Source organism: Fundulus heteroclitus, chromosome 14 (assembly GCF_011125445.2).
Source record: "Fundulus heteroclitus isolate FHET01 chromosome 14, MU-UCD_Fhet_4.1, whole genome shotgun sequence".
Lineage (NCBI taxonomy): Eukaryota > Metazoa > Chordata > Actinopteri > Cyprinodontiformes > Fundulidae > Fundulus > Fundulus heteroclitus.
The window spans coordinates 23,724,764-23,746,525 of record NC_046374.1 but is presented as its reverse complement, the minus strand read 5'-3'; the positions used below and the strand labels follow the sequence as shown (position 1 = coordinate 23,746,525).

Here is a 21,762-nt window from a genome sequence, read left to right as displayed (position 1 = left end):
TTTATGAGCTTTGCCATTATTTGCGTTTAATCTAATAACGCTTCATAGCAACCAAGACTCGCTATAAAAAAACGGAAGCAGTAAAGCTTGTGAAAAACAAGATTTATTTCTGACACCAATCTGCCCGGGACTGTAGTTGTTGCTCCAGCCTCTAAAGCCAATGTTGCATCAATCTATTAAACCTTTATCCAATCTTTTACTTATAGAGCCAGAGTTTTATAAATCAGAGTTCATCTCGTCTATCTCCACAGTTTGATCTCTAAAAGGAAACGTTAATTGTAGTCGTGGGGGGAAGCTCTATTATCCATTCAACAGTTTGATTCGCACCCAGAATTTACCTCCTGCCTGCATTTCTGTTTCTCATTATCTTTCATTAAACCCTTTGTTTTTCTTTCATTATTTACCATCACACCCTCCTAATAGATTCATTCCTCTTTTACTGTGTTCACACTCTAATTATTTTTCCTCTGCTCTCTTTATCAAACCTTTCTGGTCTCTGTTCTCTTATTTCGTTTGCAAGTGTTTATATCTCAGTCAGCTCCATATCTATTAATCTACCTCCTCCTTGTCTCCTTCCATTTTTATATTCCTGCCTCTATGTTTTCTCCTCTCTGGTCCTTTCCATCTCTGTTTTTCCTCAACAACCCCCCCCCCCCCCCCCCATTGACTTCCCCACTCTCTTTCTCCATGTTCTCTATCAATTCAATTAAGACTCTGTGGGCTTCACTGCACAAGCCAATGTTGGCACCGTGCGCCTACGGGTGCTGCGATGCTCTCGGTTGTACCCCGTTAGCTTGACAATGCCTTTGTCTGTCACACTGTCAGCTTGTCTATAACGGTAAAGGAGGGTGCTTACGAGATGTAGACGTAAAGAGGACAGGCCACATAATGTGCTGGCTGTATGCAGACCATCCACTGCATACCCTCAAAGGCAAAAGCTCTCAAACTCAAACTTATCTTTGAAGTCTGAAGCTGCCGGTGAAGGATTGTGCTCGTCAAAGGATTTCATTTGCACAACTTTTCACATCAAAAACAATGCCGTACTACAAAAAACAACCCAGAACCAAAATAAAGCTTGTTGTAAGAAGTCATCATTCCCAAGGTATTTGCATAAAATTAATTTGTTTTAAAGAAACTGAGTTTAATTCAGCCTCATAGCAGCAGAATTACTATATCAGACATTTGGCCTGCGTCCCGTGTATCCAAACAAACCGTGAACCCATTCAGGCCTGTTGCAACACCAACTCTTTGCTTCTTTTAGGATAAACATTAATAAACATTAGGGGGAATATTTATTTACTACAAAAGATATGTTTAGCCAACTGAACGGCCTTAATTGGCGCTTCCATGGCAACAAATGGAGAGCATTGGAGAACAAGATGCCAGTGGTGCCTTGCTTGGAAACTTGTTACGCTTAACCTCCAGACCTCCTAAATGTATTGCTGTGTATATTTTTTTAGATGAATATAGATATATTAGAGATGCAAATTATCAGTTAATGAGTTAATCCAAAATTGATTGATCTTATCAATTGACTAACGCTTAACTGATAAGCGGACACTTTCTTAAAAACCTGAGTTTTCGCTTGTATCGAGGGTCTTTACATAACATGAAGGGCTAACTTAATTTTGTACAATATGCCAAATTTAGAAAGAGGCACATTATATTTTAGCAATTTATAGTGTCCCCATGTATTAAATACTGACTGAATAGGCAACCTATTGTGGTTTTCTCACACATTATAAACTTAGACATATGTATAAAATATTACAAAACAGGAACCTATTGGGTTACTGCCTGGAAACAAATAAGAATAATAGAATAAAAAATTAGAAAAATCCTAATGAATGCCCTCATGAAACTATGCTTTTGGCATCATGTATTGTTCTATCATGTTTTGTATAATTTCATAATGCCCTCTGCTAATGCATCCAACAATCTATGTCGTAACTTAAGGAGGTTGTTGAGTGTTTATATTCAAAGACAGAACCGCGTAAACTGCATTTTGCATCCCTGCTGACATTAAACTGTAAAATGAGCCACAACGGACGCTGTACAGCTTCACGTTGCCTTCGCCATGATTGTCTTTTCTCTCACAACTACTGTCGTCTGGCTCCACATTAGAGTGAGTGGCAGCGCCCTCTTCTGGATACTACAACACTGAAAGGAGATCTATAGGCGGATCTTATCGAAAGGAACAAACTTTAATAAACTATTAATCAACAATTAAACATAAGTTATTTGTTTGCTATATATATATATATATATATATATATATATATATATATATATATATATATATATATATATATATATATATATATATATATATATATATATATATATATAATTTTAAAAAAAAAATTTTTTAGTGATGGAAATGAGCATTATTAGATCTGATCATCCACCCACATCCCACCATGTTCTGTTCTCAAAATCCCACTCCTGTACTGCCTATTGTAGTAGTAAATCTTTTCGTATACCATTGGTAGGAGGTGAAATTGTGATGAAACATTTAGCCTGGTATGACCTCTTGCTTGACATGATGGGAATGATTAAGAGGTGGGTTTTTGACATTTATATTTTCTGAAGGACAAACAACCTCCGTTGTGACTTAAGGAGAGGCATCAGGGTCTTTGCTCCATCCCAGAGGATTCTGCACTGGGCCCAAAAGTCAACACAACGTAATCACTGCAGCATCCCAGGCTTTCCACACTGACTGGCCAGAAGCGGCAGCAGAAATTGCGTCCCCATCTCTAGGCTTGAAATGGAAAATAAAAGATTTTGACAGAGATGTTGGCATGGAGGAAACGCTGGGGATATTCAGCCAGTCAGAAATATTTAGCATCTTCCCTCCATAAAGCTCCACCTTTTAGTTAAGTGTCCACTCAGACGGACAGCTACTGGTCCAACAGGGTAATCTGTCTGCGTGATTTGGGCCGAGTTCCTGTAGTGGAAGCAAAGGGACAAGAAAAACTATTAATTCCTGAAAATGTTAATTATAAACCCACAATAAAAGTCTACCTTGGTGTATTATTACATTCCAATATTAAGTGGTCCAACATGTCTTATGACTCGCAGGTGAAAAACAATGGTAGGTTACTAACGTTGGAAAGTATTTAGCACCAAGACATGTAAGCTCCTTTTTTTTATTCAATTACTTTTTAATGTAAATCTTAAGTTTTATAGAAGTTTTGATTGACTCATTTGTGATTGGATGTGAACAAAGATTTAAGGCTAACCTGGTTTATAGTTGACTTAAACTCTTTGGCAATGAGTCGAATCATTATGTTGCGGTGCATCGAAAACCTTATAATTTATATAATTATAAAGGGTGTAAAAATATCCTGAGAGTCTGCAGCCTCCGTCAGCATTAAAGGGACTTTGATCATTTCAACGAGGGAAGTTTTACATCGGACCGGAGCCGTCTAGTTAATGATGCAGCAGTCATATAGTTTGCATGTACAGTAGTTTGGGAGCATAATTAGTGTCAGAGGCTTGATGCACGGCTTTTAAATTGAACGGGGAAAAGGTTGAGCTAACTATGAGGATGATCAATGCAGAGGCTGGAAGATTGAAACAGGTGGGCTTATGCTCCCGAGGGCATCCATTGATCCACGTATGAGATATTCTGGTGGTTGTGGTGAAGAACCTCCTTTAGACGAGTGGTTATTACAGATCTGTCTTATTTTATTCATGTTAGGTTTTAGTTAAAAGGATCATAGCTCAGCCACGCTGACAGTGATTCCAGTTTGTCACTAAATCCATCTTTACGGTTTGATCTAGATGCAAAGAACAAGTGATTCACACTGTAGGAAAGTGTAGCAAACTTATTTTTGCTGAGATGTTCATTATGTAGGCTACTTACATCCTTTTGTGTTTTCCTGGACTGGATATTTTTGGGAAAAAAAATCATTAGTACTTTATTTCCTGTCAGCTTTCCATCCATCATCCGTTAATTGTCATGGATCCATCCAGCCATCCCTGCCTCCCTGAAGGCGTAACATCCAGAACAGTGAAGCTCAAGCTTAAAACCCTCGTTGCCAGAGGATAATTGTAAAAACTGATCTGTTTTGGGTTTTTTTTTTTTTTTTTTTTTTGCTCCTGAGCTACTTGATATCATTTTTGCTTGAAGGTGTATTTGTTGAACAGCAGGAGTATCAGCCCAAGCACACCTGAACAGATGCCTAGCGGTGTGGTTTTAACAATATAATCTGTGACAGAGTTAACGATGCTGCAACATTTGCTGAGTTATAGGAGAAAGGGTGCGATTAATTGGCATTGACTCGTGTGTGTGTGTGTTTGGAGGCCTGCCAGCTCTCCGAAGCCTTGGCCCCGTTTTAATTCCTGTTCTCTAACTTCTGTAAAGCTTGTATTTCCTTCAACTCGTCCTCCGCCTTCGCTCGGTTAAATCTGTCGCCGTCTGAGCTCGTCGATGTGAGCTGTGTACATTTTTGGTAAGGTTGCTCTGTCTTTTTTTTTTGCCCGCCTCAGTGTTTTCTGTCGCTTTCCTTTTGCAATTACAGGCACGTATTCGCTCACCTGCACTCTCTCGAACACACAGTCTGTTATACTTGGAGGTGGAGCACGTCTTGTATTGCCTGTGGGCCTGCAGATGTCGACGGCGCCTGTCTGCCTGCTTCTTTCTTTCTTAATCTGTGTCCATCCCTTTATTTCTCCCGCTCACGCCGGCTGTGACTCTCTGCCATTTCTTTCCACTTTCATTTAGTTTTATCTCCTCCCTCATCAATTGCTCCCCATCTTCTCTCATTTCGATTAGACTTCCTTTATGTATCTCTAATCTTTCTATCATTTCTCCCCTCCTCCTCTCCTCCTCTGAGCCTCTTATTATCACTCCTCTCTCCTTCCTCCTCTTCCTGACAGGTACCATCCTTCACTCCACTGCTGGCTTGGCTGGCTTGCATTATTGTCTGTGGGTTTTATTTGCCTCTCGACCCGCACACACAAACAGATGCACACTCGCCGTTCTGAGTGATATAATCCTTTACCCATTAGGGGAGCCCGGGTTTGGATAGAGTTGCATTTCGAAGCAAATTTGAGCAAAGCACACCGACACCGGGGCGCAGAGGCATACAAGCGCACACAATATCGCTGCCATTCTTCCACACAGAGACGCAATCTGTCCCTTTGCCCTGCTGCTGTAGCAGCTTTGTAATATTGGAAATGTGGAGTCATGCGTGTCCACTTACTGGGAAATGTAGGTTACAGCGAGATGCAGATGGAGGTGGAACGGGGCGAGGGGGGTGGAAACCGAGACCACAAAGTGTTGATCAAGTGTTGTGAGACGAGAGACTTGAAATGGGTTTTTATATATTTAAAGAACAGTTCATTTCTTTTGAAGCGGCGTTAAGTGGAGCCCCTGTAGGTGGTCGGGGTCCTTCCTGCTGTAGAAAGCAGTCGGAGTGATCTTTGTTTGGATAATGGAGGAGAAATTGTTGTGAAGGATAGGAAATAGCAGCGAGAATTTTCACCATTTAAACCAACTTCACTCAAGTTTCAAGGCAGTGGACTCAAACCTGATAATACAGGTGCTTTTTAAAATTAAAATATCAATTTCTTTCAGTAATTCAGTTCAAGTAATGGGTAAATTGCATCCAAAAATAGGGTTTTATTCATAGCAGTCTTCAGAATGTGGTTATCCACAGGTTACGGTGGCTTGGTAGGCGATTTCATAAGACCAAGAAAAACAGTATTCTACATAGCAACATGGTATTTATCCCGTTCACTTTTTCTATAAATGATGCGTCCTGTAATGCATTTTAGCAGCTTAACCTCCTTGTCTGTTATGTCAGTCGTCATCATGACTGTGTGGCAATAAGATGTCGTTGAACGTCATTTATTACACTAGTCTTGATATTCTAATATGCCTAGAAACATTATTTTGGGTTTTGAATCAAATATCTAAAATATATTAACTATTTAATATTGTTAGTCATTCTGATTCACCTGTTATTTTACACTTAGTCACTTCTAATTGAGGCTAGTATGAATGTGTGTAATTTTTACTGTGCAGGAGTATTTAGCATATGATGGCTGTTTTATCCCAAGTCATGCTTTTCATGCTGATAATAAAAACTCAGCCTGTTGGTCTCATAATGTTTAAAACCCACAACTTGAAAAACAAGAGTTAGAGACAAAACCCTGATATCTTCACGACTGATATCGGTAAAATAGTTACCAAGAATATAAATTTATTTTATTGTCATTCATATCATATTTAGTGACACTAACTGTATATTTATAGCTGCTATGTTTTATGTAGTAGTTTGGTGCTTATTTTGTTTAAAGAGCTGCAAATTCTAACCAAAGACTGCTTTAACTGAGCCCGTTTAATTCATCCTCCCGTTCTTTAGCTCCAAAATATGTTTCATCCTCATGAAGGACATGCTTTAAAAAAAAACATGATTACATTTTTTATATAAATCTTTTAACTTATTGATAGTTCAGATATGTCCTGTGTGATCTAATGAAATCGGCTCAGTCGGCCTCCTCAGTATAGTTGATCGCGTCAGGCATCATAGAGCAAAGATGGAGGGCAAAAATAACTTTTGCCTGAACATAAGAAATTTCTGCAAGTGTGCAAGCAGCTATTTTCAAACGCATTGGAAATCAAATTTCTGAAGGCCCACTAGATGTATTTTTCATTACATGTGAGCTTTTCGTGTTATGTGGCATGGAGCATGAGGATTGAGAAGGCTGGGACGCATGCTGCCCTGGCTGCATCTCTGATACATGAACCTTGTAGCCAAAACTCCAGAGAAAGTACATTTTTGTTTCTGTCTTTTAAAAAAACCAATGGCATCTGACTTTAAAGTGGATGCAGAGCTTCGCAGTTTATGCCTTGAAGTAAAGGGTGGTGTTGTTCCTGGGTAGCAGCAACATATGAAGAGTTGCTGTTAAAAACAAACAACGTTGTAACACGTTCAATTAAACTGTTTGAATATTAAAAGAAATTGGTTAGAAGTCCTAATCCTGTCATCCTCTTTTCTTGCAAGGTAATTATGTTGTTTCAGCTGTTCTGGGGAGGATGGATGCAGCAGTGTCAGTGGATGCAATTGGCCTAACACTCGTTAGCAAATATTGACAATTTATCATTTGGAATAAATTCTAAATATATAATAAAACCAAAATTTGTTTCCCTTGTCTGGCTAAATCTGTGTCTTCCTTTAGATGCCAGTGGGTCAGGCAGCATTGTCAGATGTATGGCCAAGCAGTGGGGGAGCCTGGTGTTCTTAGTGAGCGGTATGACTCCTTGGTTGGAGGTTTCTCTCCAACCTACTCCCAGAGTCTCTTTGGTTGGCAGCCTCTGCACCGGCTGGTGGGTGGTGGTAGTACCCACCCTGTTACCATGTTGGATTTAAGCTCAGATATGCGCCACAGCACCACGATACAGGCTTTGTAGCTAACCCACTGTTTCTGCAAAGAAGGAATACTAAATAATTTCCTGCAAAACTGAATAGATGGACAGATACTTTTGGAAATGTTTTGAGTTTGAGGTTTTAGATAGAGGAAATGGCATCACTTGCCTGGTTGTTAGGTGCGTAACTTGACTCTTGATTAAAGTGTTTATTGCTAACAAAATATTGATACAGAATGCAGGAAATTAAGTATCTTCTAAACATAGCTTCAGATGCGTTTGATTTTTTTATATATAGACGCTTTATACTGTGGTAAATGCAGCTGGTCTCTCAATAATATTAAAAGATTGTAGTGAAAAGCTGTGAAGCTCAGTCTTCCATCAGTTAAATTTATATAACAATATTCTAACTAAACCCTCTAGCACCTCCATGAAGCTGAAAAATCCTAGTTTCAGATGAAATTCTTGTACATGAGCCCACAGAGTTGGGGCAATTTTGGATCAGATGCTGGAAACTTGTAATTGCTTCCCTTCCCAGACCCCAATATTTTTCTTCTAACACCATTATCTGCTCATAATTGTATTTCCAATAACTTGAATTGATGGCCTGTTGGGTGCAACATTATTGAGATCCTTCTCAGATGGAGTGGAGTTCTTCTGCTTTGCTGAAAATATCAAAATGGTCTCATAAGACTTGCATGTTTTTCCCCCCATCACCTTATATATAATATTTAAATTATGACTAGAAAATGAACACATTTCAGATATTGACTTTTGGGTATTTTTGGCTCTTTGCCAGATCAACAGTGATTAATGGGCCCTTTGAATTGTTTCTCTGCAGACACTGTAGGTTGGGTTCATTTTTCATAAGCTTATTTTAAGATAAAACTTTAGGTGTGGAGGATTTCAAGTCTCTATACTAATGACTTTTTTCAAGAAGCTGGGCTAATACTGATTTTTACCCAAACAATATTAGAAGGTTCACATTTAATAAATCTCCTACACAGCTGATATTGCACTAAGACAGGCAGAGGTGGCTGATTCATCAACAAATATCAACAGTCTTGATCTTACTCTTGATTCAGGAACAATACATATTTGGGAGCTGGGCAGTAGAAAAGAGGGCTAGAAACAGGAGTGGGTTGATTCTCAAAGAGGAAAAAGCAGAGATGCCCCAATTTGGGGTTTTCTTTATCCCCAATACTGGTCCAAGTCATCTAGGAAGGCATTTACTGATACAGAATCCTACATACAGGCCTGATAACGCAATTGATTTAAAGGAAGTAAAATCTGTGTTTTTTTTTTTCCTCTACAGTACCAATCTGACTTAATTAAGTGACATCTTGCTTTTCCCAACAATGTTTTATGTGGCACAATTAGCTAGACTACTAGGCTAACACTAGCATGCTAGCACTCTGTTGTGATATGACTCATTGATTATTCAGCCCATAAAATATTTCACTGTGGTTCCAGGCAATTGTGCGCGATCAAACCAACTGAAACAGCTGTTTTCTTCCTTTTTATAAGCTTCATGGTTTTCTTTCAACATCAGAAAATGTAGTGAAAAGTGTTTCAGCTCATCTCTACGGGCAGTAAACGCTAGGGCTTTAATATAAATACAATTATGAGTGAGGTCTATAATATGTTGTCAAGCCGGGCACAGGACATAAGGATGTGATTTGTTTATTCAGGGCCTCGTATGCGGATAATTTAAAAAGGCCTTGATCGGCACTGAGTCTCTGACCAGCATTTCCCTTGTGAAAGGCTTGGTCACATAACACCATGTCAGAACTTTCATTATAAAGTTCATTTTAAACACGTAAAACCTATTTCAAACTTGCAGTGTGAGGTAATGGGCAGACAGGAGATCCTACTTTATTTTCAAGAAACTCTGATATTAACTTTTACTCAGCATTTTCACCAACATAATGGCCTCTCCTGGGATTTTAATAGCCCATTTAAATCACTTAAGCCTTTCTGCAAACAGTCACGGAGAGAAATCTATTGTTATCTTTTCAAACGCCAGTCAAACTAAGCTGTAGGTTTTGTAGCAGGGAAGTAGGCTCTTGTCTCATTTATCATGGAGCATTTCTTGTTGGTATCCAGCTTCAACTAGCACCTAAATCCCAGAAGATTGTGGAAATCCCTGAGGGATAAGTGTGCTTCAGGTTTCACACAGGACGTTTTGTCAACATATGTCTAAGAAACAGGTGTCGGCTTCCTCATTCGGGGATTCTTTGGGGAATATCTTATCTTACTGAATCCATATTTGCTCATGCACTTGTCTTGGATGCATGCTTCAGGAGTGCATTAAATCGGGTCCAGTCTTTGTTTTCCCGAGTCCATCAATACCTTAACAGCTTTTCTACCATGTGATTGGGTTTTAAGGGTATTGCTTTGTTTAAAATTTTGAAAGGGTTTACTTTGCATCACTCATATTTCATTCATTCATGTTTGTCGAGGTTTTCCCTAAAACCTGGATGTGTGTGTGTTAGAGAACCAGAGTTCATCTTAAAGAATATGAAATGAGGTTAAATTATCTTAATTCAGAACATTTGGTATGTGTTTCAACCCATTCACAATTGAAATCCTGAGTTAAACAAAACATTATTTAAGGAAATAATACTTGCTAAATAAAAATCAGTAACCTTTTAAGGACACTTGATTTTATTAAAGTAATTATTTCTCCAGAAAGATTAGGAAACAAATTGGTATCTTAAGCAGCTAGAAGGCACTCTAGGCAGGGGATCGACCTGAAATAATGTCGGAGCACATCCGAGCCATGTGGCTATTAGCTTGATGGAGGAATCTTAAATTACACAAAACACCATTAATTTGACATTTATGTCCCCATTTATGCTCATAGCTCTATCGAATGATGGTGGAGCAAAATAAAAACAAGCATTATGTATAAACAAGCAGTAGTTATGTTTAACTAGGGTTAGTAAGTTCTAAAGGAGGATAATTGCGGCTAATGCTAACGGACCTTCAGTGCTTATCTAAAAAACACTTTTAAGCTACATTCTGTATAATGAGTGGACCAGAAAACACCACCACTGATTTCCCATCAGTGTTGAAAACCCTTATAGAAACAAAGTTTGTCATAACCGTAAAACACACCTAAAACAAATCAGCATAGCTTTGTTTCAAAGGTCGCTAGCGGTTAGCTTAGCCTTTTAGCTCCAGGTCCTAACCTGTCTAACCTTATAAACACATTAGAAGTTAACCATTTTAAATAGCGTCATCCCATAGTAACTTTTCCTTCTCATTTCTGCCAAACCTCTGCCTTTGTGTCTGGTTGTGCCGACAGGGCATCCGGGGTGAAAGCAGGCGAGGAGATTCATTAATGAATCTCGGGCTCTCAGCTTTCTCCTGCACAGCTTAGAAAGATCCCCGCCTCTTTGATTTTGATTCACAGAAAGCAGACAGTACTTAGCTTGGTCCAGCCTGCACATGTTGGCGGGTCTCTGAACCCCATTCGGGCTCACATTTGCTTCGTCCCTCCTGTGTAGACCTTCTCCTCGTGAGGTCCTCGGAAAAGAGAGTGTCTCTCCTGCGCTGCTTGAAGCAACGGGCAAAGAGGAAAATTGTCCCGGGGGGCTGGGCTCTATAGAGTGGGCGCCCTGCTGTGAGGGCAGTCCCTTGGGGGAGGGGGTGCCTGGAGCTTCTTATACCATTAGAAAGAGTCTGATTTTATTTCACTTGGCCTAAATCACAACGTAATGGTCTGAATCCCAGAGGAAAGCCTGTAAGATATGATTCTGTGGCAGCTGCATTGCCTTCTAAAAGTTGTTCTCCGTTGTCGCTTAACTGTAACGAAATGAATCCATGAGTTTTTAAAACTTTGTCTATATAATAAAATGCCTCTTATACTAACATTGATTTCTTTCTTTAGGTGACTCCATCTTCAAAGATCGTGGGTGATCTGGCTCAGTTCATGGTGCAGAACAACCTGACCAGAGCAGAGGTGGAGGAGAGGGCCGATGAGCTGTCCTTCCCACAGTCCGTGGTTGAATTCCTACAGGGATATGTCGGGATACCACATGGCGGCTTCCCCGAACCCTTCAGATCCAAGGTACTATAGTTGTTGCTTCTGTATTCATACATACATGCATGGATGCTTTGTCTTCAGTCATTGTTTTAACTTCTTTTGGCCGTTGTAGCCATTTTAGGTACAAAAAGAAACCGCACGACATTCTTTGACCAATGATCATACATAGTTTCATTAACCACCAGAATATACTTCATGCATTTATTTATTTTTTTTGATGATTATAATGTACAGCTAATGAAATCCCCAAATTATAATGGGATTTAAGACCAATAAAAAAACACTTTTAAATTCAGAAATATCCGCTAATTAAAACTGTATCATATTATAAGTGAATTGTTGCTGCCAGTGCACGTTTTTCCTTCCACTAAACGCTCCATTATTAGGCTTGGAAATGGCACTGTGAATAGCCAGCTTTTGTAGCAATGACATTTTTTGGTTTAACCTCTCCATGGCTGTTGCCACATTGTCTTATTTTCTAAGAAACTTTCTGGATTTTCATTAGCTGTAAGTGACAATCATCAAAACTCTCACTGTGTGCATTTTATCTATGACAGTTTCACAATTTGAATTACCGAAATACATTTTGTTAGGATGATCTGATTACTGAGATGCGCATGTACTCCAAGGAAATTGGGTTGTGTGATGCCAACAAATAAATAAAAACTTATTGTGGTTGGGTTTGAGTCGCATCTCCTAAAGACAGAATAGCCCTTACTGGAAGCTGAACAGCAATCTGTCCTCAGAAAGAATTTCTGCTATTTAGATAGATTAGTTGTGATATTTCAGCGCTTTTGTATTATTGATCTCTCTATATATTTGAATAAAAAACTGAACAAGGAAGAGAAATAACCTGATAATGGCAGGAGTTGCTTCTTTTTATGTACCAAATACAGCCTAAATGGTAATTTAGTTAGACGAAAATGCTTGTTGACCGTTTTCATCTTTGCATCTTTTTAAGAAACCTAAATCAAAATGTATGCAAAAAAAAAAACAACTCAATAGCAGTCCTCCCAAACCAGCCTACTCACATCTGACGGAGTCCTTCAGAAAGCTTTGTGGATGGAGACGAAACCCTGGTTGTGCTTTGTCCTTTGCTTTTCCTTTCATCCTCTTGTCTATTCTGCTTTCTGCAAACAGCCAGGTAGAGGCTTGTGCTACACATCAGTGGCCATCAGCCAGAAGTCTGTGTGGCAGACTTGTATAATCTCAACACATGAATAAAGAGAAATGTGTCACGCGGCTCCAAACTCCATCCGACAGATCTACGAGAACTTGACATTTACAAAAGGAAAAATATTTTTTTTTAATATGAAATCTGTTGGTACCCCCACTTACACACACACACACACACAGGGCTGTATGTAAAATATGAAATATCGGCTGAGAGACAATACCTGCTCTTTTTAAATGTCACCCATTTTTTTCACTGTGAAGCTGCCAACAGGTTGTCTGAACACTTGCAAATCTGCAGAAGCTGAAAGATTTTAATAATCCGTCCTGTCGCATTCACGTTTGTTTTACTTTGATCTGTTGCTAAATTGCTGCATTACAGGCTAGTCTATCCAGTCCAGTTACTGGTGGAGTCATTCTGGTAATCACTTCCCTCCTGTTCTCCTTTCTGTTTGCCTTTGTGAGACCAACTCCTGTCATCCTGCTAACCTTGGCATTTATTCACCAGACTCCTGATTCTGGCCGATAACAGGATCAAATGTTTGTCGTTTACTCTCAGACGGCCCCAGCCTGGACAGGAAATGATCACCCAGTTCACACATTTAGTCTCGCCCAAAGGTTTTTTATGCACTCATACTGGGCATAAATGCCATGTTAACTTTGGGCTTTAAATAAATAATGGTTTAATCTTTGTTTTTTTTTAAACAAAGTTCAGATCTGTTGCAAGTTTTCTCCACATCGCAAATTCAACACTATTTTTGGCAAAGTTAGTAAATTAAAATGCACATGTTGGCTTTTAAGCGTGGTTCTCTAATTTTCAGGCGTGTACAAGTAGAGGAGATTTGTCAAGATTTAATGTTAGCCTGATTTTTTCAATTCTAAAACCAGTTCAAACATGTTTCTGATAATTTCCCCACTGGACTTTGGTAGCTGTGTCCAGGTTTCAACTTTAGCGGTTTGGAGGTGGTGCCATTCATGCCATTGTAGCCAAATGGCTCAAATGTTTTCCTGTCTGGTCAGGTTTCTCTAGAAATTTTTTAATATCAAGCTTTTACTTGGATACCAATGGCAGCTGGTGATAAAAAAAAACGTTTTTAGGGTGTTTGGAGAAGCAAGATGTCACTTTATTAAGAGATCACAGCACATAAACTGTAAATCAGGTGTGTCCAAAGTGCCATCCGGGGGCAATTTGCAGCCCCTGTTCTGAACCCCCCCAGTTGACCTGCACTGGAGGCAGGCGCAGATGGACATTTTTTTTATTTATTTTTAGTGCAAAATTATTATAGAAAAGTTAAAATCTAAGAATTGAATGTTGGATACAACACAAAACACTTATCTTTTAATACCTACACATTCTCTTTAATTTCATAGTAGAAAGGAGCACATCTATCCAGCATCTTTTATTCAAATGCAAACGTTGGTACATTCAAATCTGATTGGAATTCATTTAGTGTAATTGGCTAAATACAGATAATCTAATTTATCTAAAATTCTATATTTTTTAGAGCAGTTAAAGTTAAACAATTGGTTATAAATTTTACTTATTTATTTTTATTCTTTTTTGCCCCTTGAGTGCTTTTGACTTGACAATTTCAGCCCACAAGCAAAAAAAGTTTGGACACCCCTGATGTACATGGACATAAATCTCCCTTATGAAACTAATATTTTGTAAATAAATTACATCATTTTCTTTCCCTGTTGCCGTTCTCTCCTGTCTTTTTGCCTGGGCATCTAGTAAGCTGCCAGAGGTGTGACTTTGATTGATTGGGATGATGAATTAATCTGATTGGATGAAGAAAGACCCAGCACACACCACAACTGGGTTTAAATAGCATACAGCCAGCTAACAATAACCTTCTGACATGGCTGTGATTAAAAATGAATGGGTTTTGGCTAAATGCTGGGTTTGTGGCAGGAAGCCAACAATTTCAGTGACCTTTACCAGCTCTGCCCCGCTCCGTTGAGAGGGGTCAACTATTCAGTCTGAATTACGCCAGAAGCTTCTTGATGGTTACAACAAGCAGGATTGAGCTGCAACAGTCTACCCAACATTTGTGAGGGTTTATGTGTATTTAAGACTAAAAAAATCACAATACATTCAAAGATAGGGACCCAATTCTTCTTACACATTTTGACGTTTTTGGTTATTTTTGTATCGTTCATTCCTGGGGAAGAAAAGACGAGTTTGGATTTCTCCTTGGTGTCCATGTTGCTGCTACTCAGTCTGTAAAACAGAACAGCTCAGATTTACAAACACATCTTTTAATCAGTATTTTAAATATCAATACTGATAGATGCACTTTTGAATGCAAAATACTTCCCACCCCCAGTTTTCTCGCTGCCCTTTATTCTGTCATGATGCTCGACTAATTTTTAAATTGTGAGTCAGATCTGGAGCTCACATTAATGCTCCATTCTGAGTAAATTAAATATATAAGATTAGCAAAAGTTTAAATTTCCTTTCAGAAGTTTCCTTAAAGTATAACTTCGCCCACAGAGACAGAGATCATTCTCTTTTTCCCCACTGATGCGTTTAAATAATTACCTTTTAATCACCTAAAATCAGTTTTGTTTTTGCCTCCCGTTCACTTGTTCTGGATTTAACGACCGGGAAGCAGCTTGTTTCATATTAATCTGATTGTGACTCCTCATCTTTCGGTGCATTAGTCGTGGCTAATTTACATACCTTTTAATTTGAGGTTCATTTGTTAACACAGTCACTTTGCCACACACTCTGCCATTGTCTGTGCGTGTCCCACACTTGAACAATCAGCGAGTTTCAGCGGACGACGTTCTCAGAGGAGACGGCGTTAACGAGCAGGGACTCCAGCGAGCCTGCCATCTTTGAAGTGTCTCTCTCAAACACAAATGACTCAGCTATCTTTGAACGGTTCGCTCTGTGACTAATGGCGTTGCTCTGACTCCTTTGTCTGCACATTTCCACAAGGCACAAGCACGTGCACATACGCACGCACCCCCATACCGATGAGATATAGCAGCTGTTTAATGATATTCAAACACACACTCGCTTTTTGTCGACCCAGGAGACTGCATCGTGTGAGTCTTTATCTAAACACACACGGCACTACTTTCACAAAATTAACAAAAGTATGCGAGCTCGGGGCGATGATTAGCAGTGATTCTGTTTAACTAATTCATGCTCTCATACAGAAGGCTGTGTAGGTGTGCTATAAGCTGCTTCTTGCAGGAAACACTAAGGGAGAGGGATTAATTGTGTGGAGATTTGTTCCACTCTCTCGTCTGGAGACGCTCGGAAAACTTTAAAGACTTTATTTAGAAGTCAAGTTTATTTAAATATCATGTTTCAGCAGCACGGTGGTTCAAAGTGATTTACATCATGAAAACATCATAAACGCATCGAAACGGTCACTAGTTCTGAGACCAGTAACAAACTTAAATGTTATCAGGTGAAAAGATTAATATATATTAAAAATGTTGGTCAGTGTTCCTGTTATTATGGGCCGAAAGAAATTCTAAACAGGTAGGTTTTCAGTCTCGATTAAAGGAACTCAGTGTTTCAGCTGATTTACAGTTTTGTGGAAGTTTGTTCCAGGTTTGTGGAGCATATGAAATAAAAGCTGCTTCTCCATGTTTGGTTCTGGGTCTGCAGAGTAGACCAGAACCAGAAGATCTGAGTGGTCTGAAGGGTTGATGCAGCAACAACAGGTTTTTTATGTGTTTTGGTGCTAAGCCGTTCAATGATTTATAGACTAACAGGTATTTTAAAGTCTATTCTCTGAACTACAGGGAGCCAGTGTAAGGACTTTAGAACTGGGCTGATGCGCTCTATTTTCCTGGTTTTAGTGAGAACATGAGCAGCACCGTTCTGGATCAGCTGCTGTTGTCTGATTTGTTTTTGTTTTTTTTTTTGGGGGGGGCGGCAGACCTGTGAAGACACCGTTGCAGTAATCAATGCGACAAAGGATAAATGCATGGATGAGTTTCTCTAGATCTTGTTGGGACATCAGTCCTTTAATCCTGGAAATATTCTCCAGGTGATAGAAGGCTGACTTTGTGACCGTCTTTATGTGACCTTGAAGGTTCAGGTCTGAGTCCATCACTACACCCAGATTTTGGGCCTGATCACTTGTTTCTAGCTATAATAACTGAAGCTGCGTGCTGACTCTAGATGATTCCACTTTAGGTCCAACGATAACTTTAGTTTTGTTTCTGTTCAGCTGGAGAAAGTTTTGGCACGTCCATGCATTGATTTGTTCTAAACATCCGTTCAGTGCATGGATGGGTTCAGAGTCACCCAGTGACGTAATGTAGAGCTGTGTATCATCTGTATAGTTATGGTAACTAAACAAAATATTTGAAGTAATTGCATTACACAGCACTGAATCTGCCCTTTTTACGAATTGTTGATGTGCTTTTAGCAATTAAATTAGGGAACAATTGATCAAACAATTTTAATTTCTCATTTGGAGCGGGTTGTGGGTGTCAGGGCTATTGCATTGCAGTGGTTCAGGTCTTATTTGGCTTTCTTAGTCAACTTTCTTGACTAACTTAGTCAAACTTGATACTTTTGTGTCCTCTGCTGCTACTCTTCAGTGTGTGGTCCCACAGGGGTCAGTGTTAGGCCCCTTTGCCGTTCTCCTTGTTCCTGCTTCCCCTTGGTTTTATCTTTAGGAAGCATGGAGTTTCCTACCACTGTTATGACTGCGAGGTTTATCTCTCTCTTAGAAAAGCCATGGGCTTCTCATTAAAATCACTGTTTAAATGTCTTCATGATATAAAGTCCTGGATGGCTTCAAACTTTTATACATTGGAATGAGCAAAAATCAGAGGTGATGGTATTTGGTGGCTCATCTCACACCTCCAACATAAATCTCCGTTTTATGCAACACTATGTTAGGCTGATTATCACAGGTAAATTCAGATGGTAAACTTGAAAGCCAGATTTGGGCAGTTGCAAAATCTAGCATTTTTTCATTTGAGGCAGCTAACTAGCATAAAGCCATTCGTATCAACACAGCTTTTTGAAACGGTGATTAATGCATTTGTCTCATCTAGGCTGGACTACTATAACTCGCTGTATGTTGGTGTTAGTGACGCATTCATCAGGCAACTGCAGGTTGTGCAAAATGGTGCAGCATCACATTCAACTGGAACAAGATAGTCTGAGCACATTAGCCCCATTTAAAGTTATTTTCATTGCTTTTAAAATAGCAATTCCCCCCTCCCTCAGGTCTGCCAACCAGCAGCTCCTTATTGTCCCTAAATCAAAGCTGAAACTAAGGAGATTGTGCCTTTGCTGTAGTGACTCCAAAGTTGTGGAATGATCCTGAGAGATTTTAACAGTTTCTATCTCATTTGTCTGTTTAAGCTTGCGCATGTTTTACTTGTCTATTTTATTTTTAGTTGTATATGTACAGCACGTTGTTGACCTTCATTATTAAAAAGTGCTTTATGAACAAAGGTGGTTTGGTATAGAATGGCCTAGTCAAAGTCCAGACCTAAATACAATTACCTGTGATTTAATTGTGAGTAATGTAATTGTGTAATTGTGTTTAATTGTGATGTAATTGTGTTACAGATGCAAAAAAAAAAAGGGTGTTGGCAACAATTTCAGGCTCCAGATGTGCAAAGCTGGTAGAGACCTGCTCATAAAGTTCGGTTGCTGTAATTTAGGGTCGTTTGGTTCTAAAAAAGTAAAAAAATATACAATAAAAAATAGTTGATCCTTATGGAGACGGTTTTGTCTCTTGCCAGAATGCAACCAAGATGACATTGGTGTACATGAACATGTTATAACTCTTCATGAGACATTTTTGCACAGATTTTATTTTCCCAGCACGCAGTAATGCAGTAAGGTCATTTTTGAGCAGGAAATGGCCACACTGTGCAGCGCCAGCTTGCTGTCTCAGGGTTACAGAATGTAACCTCTCGGTAATGCGAATGCCCCCACTGTTTTATTGTGCTTGGCCTGAAAGGCTCGTCACATTGCTGCCACTCATTAATGGCTCTGGAAGGTGAACAACTGTGAACCCTTTTCTATGAAAGTAGAAAATTTTATATTGTGTGTGTATATATAGGTCTCACAGGCCGTTATCCTCGTGTAAAACTTGAAGAACAAATTGGGGCTGTTTCCAAAACACTGGTTCCAGAGCCAAACCCGTACCAGTCCTCACTTGGCAGCATTACTTCCTGTTTAGCTCTAGTGTCGTAACACTAGTCCTAGCTCAACACCAGCTCAGCTGGGAAAGAGCAAAGAGCAGCTTTCAGAGGCTACGTTCACACTGAAGGTGTTGATGCTCAATTTGATGCCTGATTTTGTGCTGAAATTGGATGGTTTTTTTTAGGTGGCTGTTCATACTACTATTAAATGTGGCCATCATCAGACTTCTGTCTGAACGATTCAAGACTGCAAAGCGACCAGCATGCACAGATAACAGAAGGAGATGCACTGGTTGCAGTTGTAGTGGTGAATGTAATTGCCCCCAAAGGAAAAAAAAAAACACAGATACCAGCCAGGATCTCTCCTTATAAAAAAAAAAAAAAACTGTTGAGCAATGGGAGCTGAGAATATTAAGAGCATGTCGTAGCAAGATGACGTTCGGTAAGAAGAAAGCAGCACAGCTATTAACAACGGTCTTCTGTGGAGGGCCAACTGCTACTACTGTGTGTGGATGTGTAGTCAGAGACAGAGTGACGTGAAAGATGGATAAAATGTGACATGACCTTTTTAGCGGACGCTTTGGAAAAAAATCTGATACTTATACAAATTAGTACCGCATATAGAAGTGACACAAATCCTATTTCTTGGGGGGTGAAAAAATCTGAATTGGGCCGTTCACACTGCCATGAAAAAGATAAATATGGGTCGCATATGGGCAAAAAGATTGGATTTAGGCAGCATTTCCCAGTAGTGTGAACGTAGCCTTAGCCGCTGGAGCCTGTTTAGAGACCAAAAACGTGTTAAAACTGAATAAACTCCATGTATAAAAGTTCACCCTTAGTTCCCCTTTATTGACCCAATTAAAGGCAGAAGAGGTGCAGGAATACTGAACTCAAGCATTAATACATTTGCATACTGCGGAATCAATGTAGGCTCCATGTTTTTCATCCACCTGCTGCTTTGATAGCACATCATGCTATTTAAATAGGCTAATGTGGAGCGATTATCCTAGGCTAACACCTCTCTTAACACCTGGTTGCGTTTATAAATCCTGGGTGAAAAAGCATTGCATTAAACATTGTAAATCAGATGGATCAGGATCCTAAGAACATCAAGAGATTTCCTGCTATTTCAAACTGCTTTAATAAATCAGTCTGACAATCTATCAGGATGTCAACACAAATGCACTGTGATCCCTACAGCAGTAGTTCTCAGTTTTCCAATTACCACCTCAGTATAATACAGTCCAACCATTAGAAAGAAAAAAGCTGTTAATTGGCTCCAACTCTCTGGCTATAGGATATGATTCGGTTGTACTCAGAAGTTGATATTTTCATGATTTAACTTGGAAAAAGGTTCTGTTGTAGGAACGGCAAACACCGGCAACATTTTAACATCGATCAAACGGATGTGGAGAAGGCCTACTACTCCAAAGGACTCAAGTCAATCAGATTTGATGTTTGTTGTCACCACATACCTAGTGTGCCGATGGACGCTCAAGCCCCGTTATTCCAAAGCCCTGACAGTAGTTGTGTTGACGATACTAGAAAAACTAGTGACGTCAGACCTGTAGGTCTGGACTTTTTAACCAGGAGGACTTTTAAGTCCAGGTGAATGGGCTCTCTCCATTCAGGACCCTTGACCAGCTTTCCCACAGGGATGCCTATTTTCACCCTTACTGTTGATCCCGTACACAAACATCTATCAGAACAAACATTAATAAGGAACCATTTCGCTTCTCAAGGACAGCCACGGCCTACTTGTTAAATAAGATTATTCCCATCATCGTTAAAACGTATCCAAGTCTAAAGAGATGATCGATTTCAAAACATCTTCTCACAGCAGGTCCCATAGAGGTCAGTTGGAGGAATGTGTTCAGTCTTACTACTGGTTTCAGACTGAGGTTAAAGCAAACTGTGAAGCAGTGGCCGAACCAGGGCTCCATCTGCTCTTGTTGGAGAAGCCTTTGCCCGCTCCCAGATTGATCAAACAACAATGATTCCCTTTTACGATGCTTTTATTGAATCAGTTCTATCTTTTTACCTTCGAGGCACGATTTGGTTTGTCTGTAAGGAGCAAAAACTGAATCAACTTAGGTCAAGCAGACTGATTGGCCAACCGAGCCACAGCTGAAACCAGAATCTGTGTAATACCACAGTTACAGCAGTTGTTTCTCTGGGGGACTCGTCTCCTTTACATATTAGGTTTAGGTTTTAGCTCCCAACACTGAGATGAACAAACTGCAGCTTTGGGTTTTACTTCCTGATTGAGCTTTTCTTTAATTATGATCTCCTAATTTTACCAAAAATGTTTTTCATGACATGATATAAATTAAGGAGACAATATATTGGGGGAGCTAAAGATTAGGGTGATGGCAAGGAGGCCTACTTAACTCGAAAACTTGGAGCTCATGACCAAAGATAAATCTTCAAGATACCAGTGGAAAAAGCAGAAATTATAAATGGGGTTTGATAGTTGTAATTCCAGTACTTTGCCATTAATTATAGAGAAGAGCATAAATAATATATTATAAAAAATCTGATAGTTTTCTCAAACTTGGCACACCATTTACATTTATCTTTTCAGATGGTAATATATTTTTATTTTTAATCAAACAAATTTCTTGGATAAATTATTTTTTTATCAGACTAGTATCAATAAATTTAAGCTTAACTGTAGCTAATGTTTGAAAGTACGAAATACAGAGAACTTGTATTGTTAGCTTGTATTGATGGTTGTTGGCCTGGTCACTGCTCAGTCAGATAATCTTATTGGTTTTTCTAACTTGGGGCTAAATTATAGCACCATTTGACGTGGTTCTCAAGGCAAAGTGTTAATTTCTGAGACAAATGGAGCACAGCATAGCCAGCAGCGACTGGTTTCTTCTCGGTTTGCTGTTTTCCACTTCAGCTTGTACCTAGTGGTCTCCATTTATTTATATCAATATGGGTAAATAACTCTTTACTTTATTGGGCCGTTGGTGCCCTTTTGCTTCACATCGGTTAATTTGTTTTTATT

General features: G+C 39.3%; 1 protein-coding gene across 3 annotated transcripts in view; it reads left to right on the top strand.

The window, feature by feature from the left end:
• The window catches only part of pcxb (pyruvate carboxylase b), a 429,275-nt gene that overhangs the window by 384,472 nt on the left and 23,041 nt on the right, over positions 1-21,762 (top strand). For all 3 annotated transcript variants that reach the window (XM_036146585.1, XM_036146583.1, XM_036146584.1), the window contains one exon: positions 11,274-11,453. In XM_036146585.1, the coding sequence (XP_036002478.1) occupies positions 11,274-11,453 (180 nt within the window). The remainder of the gene's footprint in view (positions 1-11,273; positions 11,454-21,762) is intronic.